The following is a 14331-nucleotide window of genomic DNA, read 5'->3' as shown; positions in this document are numbered from 1 at the left end:
AATATGAGATATGACTAAGCAACTAGTTTCTAGTTTGGTTTCTCAACCGTGCTTCGCTCTCAAATCCACTTCCTTTTCACAGCCATAGACTGGGGTAGAGACTCCCCTTCATCACCCATTGTGACTGATCTGCACATCTGATTCTAGGTAAGAATTTAGGAAAGAAGTCTGTTTACACAAAAATAGAGCATTCTTCACTACAACATTGCTAAAAAAAGGCTTCCTGACTTGAGCTCCTGGAGAAAAAGACCAGAGGCCCAGAAACATGTTGAGACATCAGAAACTCATGCATTTTGGTGCATCACATCAACTGTAGCACTGCACTATGAGACAGCAGACACAATTCCTGGATGGCATCTCTTAATCACTGTGTATTACATAAACCACTCTGAATTACCTGTTTGTGCCACAACCACACCTTCATTTTGCTGAGCTGTACACCCCTGATGCCAGCACACATTCCAACAGCATGCATCCACTCAAGCCATTTATACCAGCAAAATCAAAATATCAACACTATCAGCCTTGTATGTTCAGTCTTTCTGATCAGCACCAGTTTCACAGGCCACAGCAGATCCCTACCTCAGAGTGGTAGCAACACATTTCAGTTTCTGCACTTACTTCCCCAACAATTCATGAGCTGCATCCCAATTCCTACATGCCTCCAGCACAAACTAAACCAAAGGGAAGGAGACTCTTACCATGCATCTGTACTTGCTGACATTCTGCTGCAGGGCAGTTAGTAGGAAGCTGAAGATCTTTTCCATGTTCTGGGTGAGGGTTTGCTGGATATCTCGTCGCCGCTGGGTAGGTAGAGTTTGAAAAGTCACTACATCCTCTGCCAAACGTAGAAGGATGAACATCACCAGTTCTGTCTGAGTTTCCTGATGTCCCAAAGTGAAATACACTCCATCAGCACAGTCCAAACATTAAAATCTCTAGAGACCAGCTCAAAGATGTGGAGAGAAAGCAAGCATGCATGAAGTATGTCTCATGTTGAGAAAATAAAACAGCAGGATGGCCCCCTCTCTGCTAGTCATCTCAAGATAGCATAATCTTACAGGGATTTTTGAGTCCATCACCAACCTGTCTCACTTGACCATGAGTGAGTTAGATTTTTCTCAGGATGATGGAAGACTGAACCCCACACTAAGAGCAAGCAAAAGAGACCAGACAACTGTGTTTCATACCCCTTGTTTGGAGAGGGTATCCAGCTCCTTTAGCATGTCAGGCCAGTGCTGAGGCCATTCCCGCTTGATCATCTCTACCACAATGCGAGACAGCACATCTTTAATGTGACTTTCCTCCTCCAGGATACTTTGAGTTCCCTGTGACAGAAAGGGGACTGTTACACAGAACAGCAAGCTTCAGGCATTTATAACTCTGACCTGGGAAACAGTGTTTGCAAACATTCTAAACCACAGAAACTAAAACCAAAACAAAACACAACATTGGGCAGTGCTTCATTGCAGCTACCTTAGATGACGCTCCTATGCTCCCAAACATTATAGCTCCATAGACAGACTCTCCTCAAAAGGTCACTTGGTCACAAGAGCAATCACAACAGGAAAAAAAAACAACTAATACAATGGGTTTAGTATTTTTGCAAAAGATAAGAACATCCACAGTTAATGAATTTCCTCCTAAGAAAAGTAAAAGTATGTTACATACGCTATATAAGCCTCACAACTTCCTGCCATGTGAGGTAACATGGCTATTCACCTGACAAGACAGAGAAAAGCACTGAAACAACCAGAGATGCAAAGCAAAAAAGCAATGAAATGAAAAACTGAATTCAGATCCTCTGTGTAAATTAACTGCAGTAGTTTTTACTTTTACTCTCACATTTCACAACAGCCTGGGGCAGCAGGTACTTACACTGGATATGAGGCCCATAACATTGTTCTTTAGATAAACTTTTTCTAAGCGAGGCATATTGTTCCAACGGTATCTGTTAAGAACATATAAACAAAAAAGAAATAAAGTAAAAACATCTGGATTTCTGACTTGATTCTCAAGGAACCATTTGCTTCTTTACCGAAACTGGAGACACTACCAGCTCCCTGCCTCTGCCAGCACCCAATTCCTTAATAAAAGGGCTGAGTTAAAACTGCTGCTGGCAAATGGGCATGCCCCACCGAGGTCAACAGACACGAGAAGCAGCAGCAAAAGCACAAAGCACCAGGTCTGTAGAGGCAGCAGAGAAAGGAATCTCAGAACTGAACTAATACAAAGCCTCTTTGTTAGCAGGAGGCCAGTGACAAAACTCTGCAAAGACCTACTGGTAGCCCAGTGTGCTTGTTTTCATCTTTTGATGTTAATGTGTGTTACAGCTCAGTAAATTCACCATCCCAATGTGCCTGAAAGCAATTCTATCCTCTCTTTTACAGAATAAGAAAAAAATCCGGAGTAGGACTGCAACTGTCCTCTGCTGCAGAACAAACTCCCTGCGTACTGAAAATGCCTCCCTGGGGTGGGAGGTGCCGGAATGGGCACATATCTCACCAGAGCTGGCAGGCTGGGACCCTTCCCCAGCTCGGCGGCACCGGGCGAGCTGACTTACTTGACCACATGCTCCAGGATCTGCAGGCCGAAGTGCCGGACGATGGCCGTCTGCGTCTTCTCCGCCAGCTTCAGCCCGCAGGGCACGCAGATGGGGCACTTCTCCTTGAACTCCTCGCAGAACTAGGGGAGGGAGGCCCAGGACACGAACACGCAGTTACACACCGGGGCAGGAGGTGGCAGCCCCATCCCTGGCGCAGCACGCCGGGCACACGCGGCCGCCCGGCCCCCGCCGCCTGCTGACGGCTCCCGCACTTCAGGCCACGACCGGGACCGGCCCGCCCGGCTCTCGCCCGCCCCGGGGCCGTGCGGACGGTGTGCCCGCTTGCCGGAGCCTGGCGCCCTTCCCGGCCGGGCCGTACCTTGAGGGCCTCCAGGCGGTACCGCTGCGTGGACGCCGGGTCCATGATGACGGTGACCGCCTTCACCAGCTGCTCGCAGAGGCCGCTCACCTGCTCGGCGGACATGGCGGCGGCGGCGGGCGCGCGCCACCGGCCACCCACGGGAGGGACGAGCGGGGCGGCCGGGACGTAGCTCCGCGCATGCGCCCTGGGGGACACGGGGACACGGCGAACGCGGGCGCCGCGCACCGTCGCGGCGGGGACACGCGCACGCCCCGCCGCGCCCTGGAGAACTACGACTCCCGGCGGTCCCTACGCAGAAAATACGGGTGCCGCAAAGCGACGGGCCGAGGCGGGGCTCTCCGCCCCACCGAGCGGGCGGTTATTCAATCATTCACTCAGTCGGGCGGGAGCTGGTGGCGGCAGCGGGATGTCTCGGGGCCGGGAGCGGGTGGTGGCCCTGGTAGACATGGACTGCTTCTTCATGCAGGTGGAGCAGCGTCTCGACCCGCAGCTGCGCGGCCGCCCTTGCGCCGTGGTGCAGTACACCGAGTGGCAGGGCGGCGGGTAGGTAGGCGAGCCGGCTTGGCGACTTCGGCTCCTCGTCCCACCCCGATCCCCGCGGGGCCGGGCCCGCCCTGCACTTCACCTCTGTGTCTCGGCAGGATCATCGCGGTGAGCTACGAGGCGCGCGCCTTCGGCGTATCCCGCGGGATGTGGGCGTCGGAGGCGCGGGCGCTGTGCCCTGAGCTGGCGCTGGCCCGGGTGCCGCAGGCACGGGGCAAGGCGGACCTCACACGGTGAGAGCGGAGGCCGGGGGTGGCGGCGGCGGCGCGGGCCTCCCCGGTGGCGCGGGGCGGCGGCTGAGGCGTGCCCGTCGCCCGGCAGGTACCGGGAGGCCAGCGCGGAGGTGATGCGGGTGCTGTCGCGCTTCGCCGCCATCGAGCGCGCGAGCATCGACGAGGCGTACCTGGACCTGACGGGCAGCGCGCGCCTCCGGCTGCGTGAGCTGCGCGGGCGCCCCCTGCCGGCCGCGCTGCTGCCCAGCACCTTCGTGCAGGGACTGCCCGGGGAGCCCGGCCCCGATCCCGCCGGGAAGGGCATGCACCGAGCGGATCCCGCCGGGAAGGGTATGCACCCACCCCCGCCCCCCGGGAAAGGCCCACTCTGCCTGCTCTGACTCCCCTGGATCGAGAGCGTCGTAAATGGGATCTGCGTTTTCCGCAGTGAATGGCTTTTAAGATGCCTGTGGTGCTTTTAAGGTGTTCTCGCTGTGGCTGGAATGCGCTTACAGAAGCCTGCGGCTGCTGGCTGGACTAGCTGCTGCGGGTCCCTTTGCTGGGCTCAGCAAGAAGTGCCATATCGTGTCCTCTTGAGATCCCTTTTGTGTCCCTTTTCTAGAGGAGCTGCGGCAACGTAGTTTGGACGAGTGGCTGGCGTCGCTGTCTTACGATAACCCAGATTGTCCTGACCTGCAGCTGACCATGGGCGCAGTAATTGTGGAAGAAATTAGGGTGGCAGTGGAAGAAGCTACCGGATTCAGGTGTTCAGCTGGCATCTCGCACAACAAGGTATGTGCATAACACATCAGCCTGATTTCTTCTGGGCTGCAGAGTCAGAACATGCTGTAGATGCTCTCTTATACTTACAAGTTTCCTGTAGAAGATGAACCAAGTTGGGAATGCAACCATGTGTGATCACACCTTCAGAGAAATGATAAGACATCTGGAAATGGGAGGAATTGTTTCCCCAGAGCTATGGCCTGGGCAGTCAGCAATCCACACATTTCCTGCCTGGATTCCTGGTGTACCCTAATGAGTGAGGTCACTAGGAACAATAGGGGTTTAAGTCTTCCAAAAGTGGTTTACGTAGAAAAAACAGAAGCATAAAGCAGGTAATCTTCACCTTGAGTTTCAGGCAACAGTCACTGTAGCCAGTTTTACTGACACAAATACTCAGCGGCAAAAGAACACCAGATTGGGGCACTGAGGTGAGCTGGGTTGCTTTTCCTCTTTCTGGTGAGTCAGTATTTACCCTGCTGGCCATGGGGATTTGGGTGATGCTCAGCCAACTGCTGAGAGCAGCCACAGCTGCACTTGGTGCATGACAGCAGCTGCAGAAACAAACGGACTTTGATGCTGTAGCTACAGAGGATTTCCTGCAGGGTGGTTTGCTGAGACCATCCCTTTTGCTCTGCAGAAGAGAGGCTTATTTATACAGTAATGACTTTTTAAAGGCAAGCTATGACTTAAAAAAAAAAAAAAAAAAGAAAATGAAGACTAAATGGATACTTTGGAGTTCAAGGAAGATATATTTCATTTACTGCTGCAGAAACAGCTGGTACTATTCCAGCTGTACACAGGGATTGGAACTGGTTCTGCACTGGCTTAGTCTGAAACTAGCAAAGACTATGAGACAGAAATGAGCTAGCTGAGGAATGTCACTGGTGTAGAAATTTGTAGTGGCAGTTATGTAGCAACAATGCAGAGATCACCACGGCATGGTTGTGGCTGTGCAGAACACTGTGCTGTGTTTCCACAGTCAGCTCACCTCGGTGGGTACAAACCTTTTCTGCAGAACAAAAGAGGTGCTCCCACTAAACCAGCTCGCCTTCCACCCATCAGGAAATCCTCTGTAGCTACAGCATCAAAGTCCGTTTGTTTCTGCAGCTGCTGTCATGCACCAAGAGCTCCTGTGGTTGCTCTTGGCAGCTGCCTGAGCATCACCCAAATCCCCATGGCCAGCAAGGTAAATACTGACTCACCAGAAAGAGGAAAAGCAACCCAGCTCACCTCAGTGCCCCAATCTGGTGTCCTTCTGCCACTGAGTCACTGGGAATTGTGCCGGTAAAAACCATTCTCAGGCCACAACAACTGTTGCCTGAAACTCAAGGTGAAGATTATCTGCTTTATGCTTGATAAAGCATAAAGCTTTTTTCTACAGAAAACTCTCCCACAGAACTGCTTTTTCCAATGAAGCACCTGGTTAGAGTACACCAGGAATCCAGGTGATGAATGACACCAAAAAATTTGGAAGCACCTGGAGGATAACAGGATTGTTTTCTCAAGAACCACTCATGCCAAATTCATTTATGTGCTCTCCTTGATAGTGTAAGTGACCAAATGTGCAGGAAAGACTACAGATGTGAGGTGTCAACCTTAAGGTTTCTGACATACCTCACCCTAAGCTGAATAACCTGTGTGATGGCACTGTAGCAGACAACATGGCTGAAGTTGCCTGAAGGGCATGTATCTAGCTGAAGAAAACATTACTGTTTCCTATAATGATTTTGTTCAGTGAGGTGCACTCAAATTGGGATGTTGAGAATAGGATCTTGGGGGGATCTGTCCTAGGTCTGCTAAGAGCAAGTATTTTCACTGAAGCCTACAGAGAGGGAACAGCTGTATGAATTCAGGTGTTGCACAGATGAGGCTCGGCCTGGGCTGTAGAAGTTCTGAAATGAAATTAGCATGGAAAATTTTGAACTTGCAATAACTTAGAATCAGTCCAAACATTGCTTCTTATGCTCCTTTTATGCTCATTGACAGTTTTTGTGGTTTATAGGAAAAAAGCAACCAACAGGATTTTGGCTAAGTCACAGTAAGTCAGGAAGTAGCCTGGAGTTGTTGTGGACAAGCAGCAGGATGAGTCAGTAATATAAATGCTCTTGTAGAAATGCCAAATCCCATTTCAGCATGTGCAGTATACAGAAGGTGTCAGAAAAAGTAAATGATTTCTCCCCATGAAGTCTCAGTGATTGGTTTCACTTGCAGCATGTCACTTTATAGGGTGGGTAAACTTGGAAGTCTCCAGCCAGACAAGAAAAATAGTGATTGGACTTCTGAAAAGGGATCTACTTTGTTTAGAAATTATTTCAAATGTACTTAAGCCTGTAAAAGGGGCTGTTAATAAAGGTGCTCAATAGGCAGACAAGAAATTTTGCTTAGTTGCAGGATGTGTGGAAAAGCACTGAAAGAGAAAGTTATTAGAGTTGTTCAATAAAAACCTCAAATGTCCAGTTAAATGTACTTCAAGCTGGTCTGTGTATTTTTGACCCGGTGGTAGCTTAGAGTGAGAAGGGAAACTGTATAGGAGCACATGCTTTCCAGGCTGTTCTACTCTTCATTTTGAAGGTTTCTTTTGCAGTACTATGCTGTTGCAGACCTCACAGAGAGAAGATTAAAATAGTGACGTTAAGAAAAAGCAAGACAAACACAGAAGATGAAGGAAAAAGGCATAGTGAGAGACATAGCCTGGGGGAGGACTATGGGCATGCTGCAGAAGCTCTAGCATGCTTGCCTGATGGAAAACTATAGCAACCACAACAGATGAAAGATGTTTATCTGCCTGAAGCAGGAGTCCAGCAATTCACAGAACTAAAGTCTGGAAGCAGCTTTGCTTTCAGAGTACCCAGCTAGTGCATGTGGAATCCTGAGGTGGATATTGCCTAAGAGCAAACAGTGGTGCACCCTGTACATATTCCTAGCAGCTATTCTGAAGGCAGCTCTTAGAGGTGATGCAGTACAAGCTGTTAGGTAGAATCACATTAGGCCAGTGCACAGTGTATAATAACAGAGTTTCCACCCTCTTCTGTGTTACAGACACTGGCAAAACTGGCCTGTGGGTTGAACAAGCCCAATCGCCAGACACTGGTGTCTGCACGATTTGTGCCGCAGCTCTTCAGCCAGCTGCCCGTCAGCAGCATGTAAGTACCAGGGAGCTGCTGCTTAGTGCAGCCTGGGGCTGCTCCCGGCCACCTCAGCACAGCAATATGATGCTCACTGATAGCAGCCAGCAGAGGCTCTCAGCTCCACAGTAACTGCTTGTCAATGCTCCTGACAAACAGAGGGAATCCTGCCAGTGGTCTCTCATGGCTGTGAGCGACAGTTCAGGGGGAATGTGCTTTGGAAGTTGCAGCCCTGCTGCTGAAGGGACCACAATCTGAAAGCCCACTAGCAGCCTGTGGGCATCCTTTCCCAGGGTAAGGCTGTGCTCAGGATGACTGCTGGAGTGCATAGGTGTAAGCCAGAAGCAACTGTGAGCACGGAGGTGGTAGCTGTTCCCCAGTGTGAGTGACAGCTGTCCTCACAGAGAGCAGATGTGGTTTTCTTTTGAGCATCCACACTGTGCACAGGTACTTTTCCTGGGGAAGTATTACCAGTACTGCTGCTCCACAGGAATGCATCCCTAATCATGCTCTCCAGACCTGCATTGCTGTGCTCTGCTTTCTGTGTCATGCAAGGGATGGAGAGGGATGTGTGTGGGAAAGGGTCCTGTCTGTGTAGGAAGAAGGAAGCTGTATGCAAGGCATTCTTCAGAGCATGGTTTGAGATCAGATGGAGCTGAGGGAGAAGCACTAAAATTGGGGGACCCAAGGAGCAGTTCCTACATCAACTCCTACGTATTCCTTTACTATGAGCAGAAGAGCCAGGTGTTCCTTTTGTCCTGCTAGTTCTTAGCAGCTTCTAGCTATCCTTATTTCAGAACAGCTGCTGCAATGAGACAGTCTCCACATGATGCTTCATTTGTGTTTTTTTCTTTGTTTCTCTGCCGTAGCCGTAACCTGGGAGGCAAGCTTGGCACTGCTATCACAGACATCCTGGGAGTAGAGTACATTGGGGAGCTGACACAGTTCAGTGAGACTGAGCTCCAGAAACATTTTGGAGACAAAACCGGGTAATGATGAACTACTCATCATAACTTGGCTCTTGGCAGGCATTGAGACTTCCTTTTTTTCACAGAACCTTGTTCTACTGTGATTAGGAGGGTTTGGAGGTAAAACTTCACTGACATCTTTGGGAAGCATTGATCTATTTGGCCCAGCAACAGGTTTCCAGTCTCACCTGCTCCCAGGCACCCTCCCCAGGATAATATTTTGCTTGTCAGCCAGCTCCACAGCCTTCCTCTACAGCATCCAAGGATGGGGTCAAAGGGCTGGTTCTCTGCAGGCTGGAAAGATGGCAGTCTTGACAGTCTCATCATAGAGGAAATTACAAGGCTGGGCTGGAGCCTGAAACACAACTTCTGGGCTCACAACAGCAGTTGGACTGCCCTGCAGACTGGTGAACTATTGCCACTTCAGGAGAAGACGTGGAGGAGTTGTGCTGACAGGCAGTTGTGGCCTGAAGGAACCCTGCTTGTTCAGCTGTGGCTGCAACTGTAGAGCTGAGGATGAGAGACAGTCACAGCTTGCACTGAGTTGAAAGCAGGGCTCAGCAGGAGACTGATGTGCTGCCCAGTGATACCTGTCTGTAGCTACCTTAACCTCATGCTTTCCCTGTGGCTTTCAGGTCTTGGCTCTATGACTTGTGTAGAGGAATTGAAGAGGAACCTGTCAAAAACCGGTACCTGCCCCAGTCTATTGGCTGCAGCAAGAATTTCCCTGGGAAGTTAGCCCTGGCCACACAGAAGGCGGTAGGGGAAGCCTCCATTTAGCATAAGGCTTGACTTTCACACTGGAGAAGATAAGAATACTAAAAACAGACTAGATTGCAAAACTGCTGCTTTTCTGCACAATTATACCCTGAAACTCAGACTAGAGTGGGAGAAGGTGGTTTGAGCTCTGGAAGTCCCTGTTGATGGAAATGCATTGACAAACTCCTGCACAAAGAGGTCCATCCCGGTTCTAATTTCTGTGAGCAGAACTGGGCCTGTGCTGTTGGAAAGTTATTCACAGTGACAAGCTTCAAGAGCATGGTTGCTAGTAGGAAGGTAACTAGCCCAGAGAGGCAGGATGCACTTTAGCTATTAGCTGAGGAGAGGTTCACACTGACCTGTAGGAAGATGGAAAGAGAAATCTGGGACAGGGAACCTAGATTACTTGGCAAAGTCTAATAGTAATGCAGGATTTTTATGGTATCTATAATGTCCTTTCCTGCAGTGCTGAATCTCAGCTGGACTGATTTTTCAAGGTCTGCTATGCATATGGGGCCTTATAATAGTCAGTCCATTCCAGTCTGATCCCGCACCAGCATTCCCCTTGTATTGTGCTACTGCTATGAGTAGAGGCCCAACCTGTCTGTTACCCCTGCTTTGTCCAGGTGCAGCACTGGCTCCTGCAGCTGGCATTGGAGCTGGAGTCCAGACTGAACAAGGACAGGAGCCAGGTAAGGAGGGGAGGCAAGAGGACACAAGGAGGCACATAATGTATTTGTACCACGAGTGGTTTGCAGGAGTTTAAGGGTGCTATGTGGGAGGGGAGGAAATCTGCTCACCTACAGATGTGTGCCTGTATGCTGAGGTGTCCCAAAAAGAGCGGTGTGCAGGAGCATGGCCAGGCAGGATGGTTTTGCCCCAGAACACTGCAGAGTTGAGAACAATCCTTGTCCCATGCTTTAGGATGCAGGGATCTGAAAGCCACTGCACCTTCCTTCTGCTGCACTGGTGCTCTCTTGCAAGCCTTTTGCTGACACAGGTGTGCCTGTGGGCTGTGAGAGAGAGTGCTGTGCTCCTATCTGGACGGTAGGCTGTAGGCCAGGGCAGAAGCAATCCACCAGCTTTGGCACTGCAGTGGGGCCAAAAAAACCGTGGAGCTGCCTTTGAGGGAAAGCAAGGACTATCTGCTTCCCATCCTGTGTGGCACAGCTGTGCAAGCACTTGTTATTGTGTAACCCATCCCTTGGCAATCAGAACAGGCAGGACATGTCCCACCCCACCCTGGGAAATGACAAGGGTTGTGGGGCTGGGGAGGTCTCCAGGCAGGGAACAGTCCCCTCGGCTGTTCCTGCCCCTTCCTGCAGGAGTCGCTGGAAGCACAGCTCTACTCTCCCGGCAGAACCACCGCGTGGCCCGGCAGCTGATGGTGGTGATCCGCCAGCAAGGGGACACCCGTGTGTCACGCCTGTGTGCGCTATCCCGCTATGACGCACAGAAAATGTGCAATGACGCCTTCACCCTCATCCAAACCTGCAACGTGGCTGGGGCTCACCAGGCAGCATGGTGAGTGCGTGACAAAGTGGGTCACCTCTGTCAGGACTGGTTCTGACGTGGGAAGTACTGGACGATCCACAGACCTATTGGAAAGGAACTCAATTTGAGTGGCAGGAAAAGTGATTTCCAGCACCCTCACAGTAGAGTGCAGAGACCTTTTAGCAATAGGACAGCCTGGCCTCTTCTGAGCCTCACATCTGTGAGACACTTCTGTACCTGGAGTTAGGATTGCTACTGGCTGGGGTTTGTCCAGCTGAAGTGAGACTGTCCTGGCCCTCCTGGGCTTTAGAAATTAGCTATGCCTTGTTGTCCTACCCTAAGGACAAAGGTTTTTGTGAGAAAGCCATTGGGGCAGGAAGAAAAATGAAAGCACACAACTCCTGTCTTCAGCATTTTCTTCCTTCCTTCCTTCTGCTCTGCAGTGAAGGCAAGAAGGTTGTCTGTTAAACTCTGACAAGGCTACTGCTCCCTTAGCGTGCTCTCATCTCACAGCAGCTTCAGCCTGTAGTGGACTGAAAGTCCAGGCTGGCAGTTGGCTATTCCTGCTCCAATGCCCTGCCTTTGGGAATTGCTGCTTTGGAAAGAGGAGTTCTGCTTTACCCAGCACAGTTGTGCTGGAGTTAGCACAACAACTGCTGGGCAAAGCAGATGTCTGTTCTGGAGGTAGCAATACTAACTTTGTCAGAGCAAACATCTGTCCCAACCCTTGCCAGATACTACAGTTCCCATCTGTGAATGTTTTGTGTTGCTTAAAGTCTTACCTCAAAAGATTTCTTGCTTTCCAGGCTGGTGTCTGAGCTGATGTTGGTCTGTCCTTTGCAGGTCTCCACCGCTGATTTCAGTGCAACTCTCAGCAAGCAAGTTCTCGGAGCCTGTCACCCTCTCTACAGGCATTGCCACCTTCCTGACGGGTGATGCCCAGCCTGATGGCACTGCCACCACCAGCCAAAACGCCACATCTTGTGGGAGGGCCGGGGTCAAGTTCTTTAGGAGCCCGAGCAAAGAGATTCGGCAGAAGCCAGCTAGCACTATTGAGTCATTCTTCCAAAAGGCAGCAGAACGGCAGCTGTCACATGCAGTGGCAGCGACCAGCTTGCCCACTGCTGCCACTGCGGAGCCAGCTGTGCCCAGCTCCCCAGAGCACCAAGAGAGAGCTGCTGTTGGCTTGCCTGTTGGACTTGCCTCTGTACAGGGTGACCTGGAGTCCCCTGTGAAGCAGGGTCCTAGCAATGCCAGCCCTACTTCTCTGTACAAGAGGCTTTGCCAGGAGAAGTTGCCATCGGATGCTACACAAACACCCTCAACTCCACCCAGCTCCAGGACCCTTCTGAAATTACAGCCTGCTATGGAGGGAAATGAGCAGAATTTTCCACCCTCTCCTGAACTCACCCTGCTGCCTCCTGCCTCTCCAGGGGACCAGCAGCGCTGTGAGAAGTGTGGCCAGCTCGTGCTGGTGTGGGAATTCCCAGAGCACATGGACTACCACTTTGCTCTGGAGCTGCATAGCTCTTTCCTGGAGCCCAGCCCTTCCATGGCTCCAGAAGCAGCTCCCAATGCAAAGGCTGTGGCTTCCAGGTCTCCTGCCAAGGCAAAGAACAAGCCCAAGACTCCAGCAGGATCTAGTATTAAACGACTCAAAGAAGGTGTGACAAGAACTTTAGATTTTTTCTTTAAGCCCTTACCTCCTTAACTCCCAGCCACACTAGCTGTTTTTAAAGAATCAGTATTTTTAAAGAATTGGTATTTGTAAATAATCAGTGTTTTTAAATAATCAGTTTTTAAATACAATTAAAAGTTTTTATACTGTCTATCAGGTTTTAATGCTGAAAAGTCTTAATAAATTATCTTCAACCTACGTCTAAGAGGAACTGGAACTCATGAATTGTGTAGGTGTAGCCAGTTTAGCTGGTGGCAGCTAAGCCTACCTCTGACTCCCTGATGCTACTAGAAGCTGCATGGTACTCTCACCTACACTTCTTAACATAGGTATTTGCATGCCATAATTGCTCAGTAATTCTGTTCCTCCTATAAAAGCAGCCACTCTAAGTGCAGCAGCTTGTCCCAGGGAATCTCCAGCTAAGCCTTGGCTTGAACCCCTGTCTAATCACTCTGTATAAAACTTTCAGCTCCTGGTTCTACTCTGGCTGCAGTTGCAGGTCTTGCCCTTACTGTGTAATTTATATGTGGTAGCTTGGCCCAGTTGTTCCTTCTCTCCACTTGGAAGACAGTGATTTTTATTCCCTCCTTCCCACACCCCAGGATTTATGTTATAGATGGTTTAATCCCTCTGTGTAGCAACCATTGCACAATGCTTATCAGCAGCTCAGCAGTGCACAAGGAAGACTGCTCCTGTCATAAAAGATTTAAGGAAGCAGTAGCTGCATGGGCATATTTTTTGGTGGGCTCTTTGAAAACTCTACATTAATTAATAAAAATTGCTATTGACACATAAACAGTAAACTGTTAGAGCCCTCACTGGAAGGGACAGAAAACATGCCAGGAGTCACAAAGACCACCATGAAAGCTTTTGTCCAGTGTAGAGTGCATAACCACATTTTTCCTCCTTCCCAGACTGAGTGATACTAGACAGGTACCTGTTCGGACTGGGCTCTGCCAAATGACTTGTTCAGCTCTTTGAGCCACAGGCCACAGTACAGTGGCCACTCCAGAGCTCCACAGATTACAACAGCCAACAAAGCAGAGTATCATGGAGGGGATGGGCAGGCACTGAGAGAGGGTGAAACTGGCTTCAGGACAAGAGAAGTGCTTGCCTTCAGCTGCCTAGCAGGGCTCAGCTCTGCTACACTTTGAGCTGCCGGAGCCTGCCAGAACCTCTGCTGCCAATAATTTGAACGTGGCTCTTTGGGCGGGGCGGAGAAGAATGTGCCACGTCAAAGCAGCTCTGGGTGGGGTTAGGAATTGCAGGGAGTTTCATCAGCTGCAGGCTTCGCCTTCCTTGGGTAGGGGGGGAAGAGAGCCTTTCAGGCAGCAGATGATGCAAACTGCAGCTCTGTATCTATGTGCTGTTCTCTGAACTGCAACATCCTAAATGCAGCTGTAGAGCTGCTTTCCTTCCAGCAGACAGCCTGTGCTGGGATGCTGCTACATTACTGTCAGTGGAGTCTAATACATGACAACACAGTCATGAGATTTCAAGAACAACAAGAAACTCATTCTGATATGTGCAGCTTTGGTAATCAGTAGAGGAAGGAATTATGAAGTCACTCCCACTAATGACAGTCCTAACATTGCAAAGTGACAAATTTCCTAAAATCTTCACGTGAAAAGAAACAGCAACCAGTCTGGCAGGATTGTCTCATCTCCTGTGACAGTGACACATCTCATTTCCTAAGTGTCTGGCAGGACTGGACTCTGCAGATGCCACTATATGACACAAAAATCTAGAGGAGGCAAATCCTTTTGGTCACAAGTGATCTCCACAGGGAAACCTTTCTGCCTCTACTTGTCCCAAGGGAACAACCTGTTCTCATGGAGACAA

At 50.2% G+C, this 14331-nt stretch overlaps 2 protein-coding genes across 4 annotated transcripts in view; one reads left to right on the top strand and one right to left on the bottom strand.

The window, feature by feature from the left end:
• The window catches only part of XPO5 (exportin 5), a 29986-nt gene extending 26873 nt beyond the window's left edge, over window positions 1-3113 (bottom strand). For 2 of the 3 annotated variants that reach the window (XM_021544118.3, XM_021544119.3), the window contains exons 1-5: window positions 2925-3113; window positions 2564-2685; window positions 1879-1951; window positions 1191-1328; window positions 702-884 (exon numbers count right to left, since the gene is read on the bottom strand). In XM_021544118.3, the coding sequence (XP_021399793.1) occupies window positions 702-884; window positions 1191-1328; window positions 1879-1951; window positions 2564-2685; window positions 2925-3029 (621 nt within the window). In that variant the 5' untranslated portion in view covers window positions 3030-3113. Of the gene's footprint in view, window positions 1-701; window positions 885-1190; window positions 1329-1878; window positions 1952-2563; window positions 2686-2924 lie in introns of those variants that run through there. The other variant, XM_021544120.3, reaches the window with a different exon arrangement.
• A 124-nt stretch (window positions 3114-3237) lies between these two features.
• Window positions 3238-12687, top strand: POLH (DNA polymerase eta). The gene is made up of 10 exons (XM_021544125.4): window positions 3238-3470; window positions 3569-3703; window positions 3792-4033; window positions 4305-4474; window positions 7505-7608; window positions 8460-8579; window positions 9194-9317; window positions 9944-10009; window positions 10678-10841; window positions 11655-12687. Exons 1-10 carry the CDS (start codon window positions 3334-3336, stop codon window positions 12520-12522), a joined length of 2130 nt encoding a protein of 709 aa, XP_021399800.3. The 5' UTR covers window positions 3238-3333; the 3' UTR covers window positions 12523-12687.
• The last annotated feature ends 1644 nt before the right edge of the window (window positions 12688-14331 follow it).

Source organism: Lonchura striata, chromosome 3 (genome assembly GCF_050655825.1).
Source record: "Lonchura striata isolate lonStrDom1 chromosome 3, ASM5065582v1, whole genome shotgun sequence".
Classification (NCBI taxonomy): domain Eukaryota; kingdom Metazoa; phylum Chordata; class Aves; order Passeriformes; family Estrildidae; genus Lonchura; species Lonchura striata.
Note: the sequence above shows the minus strand (reverse complement) of the source record. Positions and strands in the feature narration are given on the sequence as shown.

Coding starts and splice junctions, on each gene's coding strand:
- POLH (XM_021544125.4), top strand. CDS start 3,334: ATGTCTCGGGGCCGGGAGCGGGTGGTGGCCCTGGTAGACATGGACTGC. Junction 8,580..9,193: donor CATTTTGGAGACAAAACCGG/GTAATGATGAAC, acceptor TGTGGCTTTCAG/GTCTTGGCTCTATGACTTGT. Junction 10,010..10,677: donor TGAACAAGGACAGGAGCCAG/GTAAGGAGGGGA, acceptor CTCTCCCGGCAG/AACCACCGCGTGGCCCGGCA.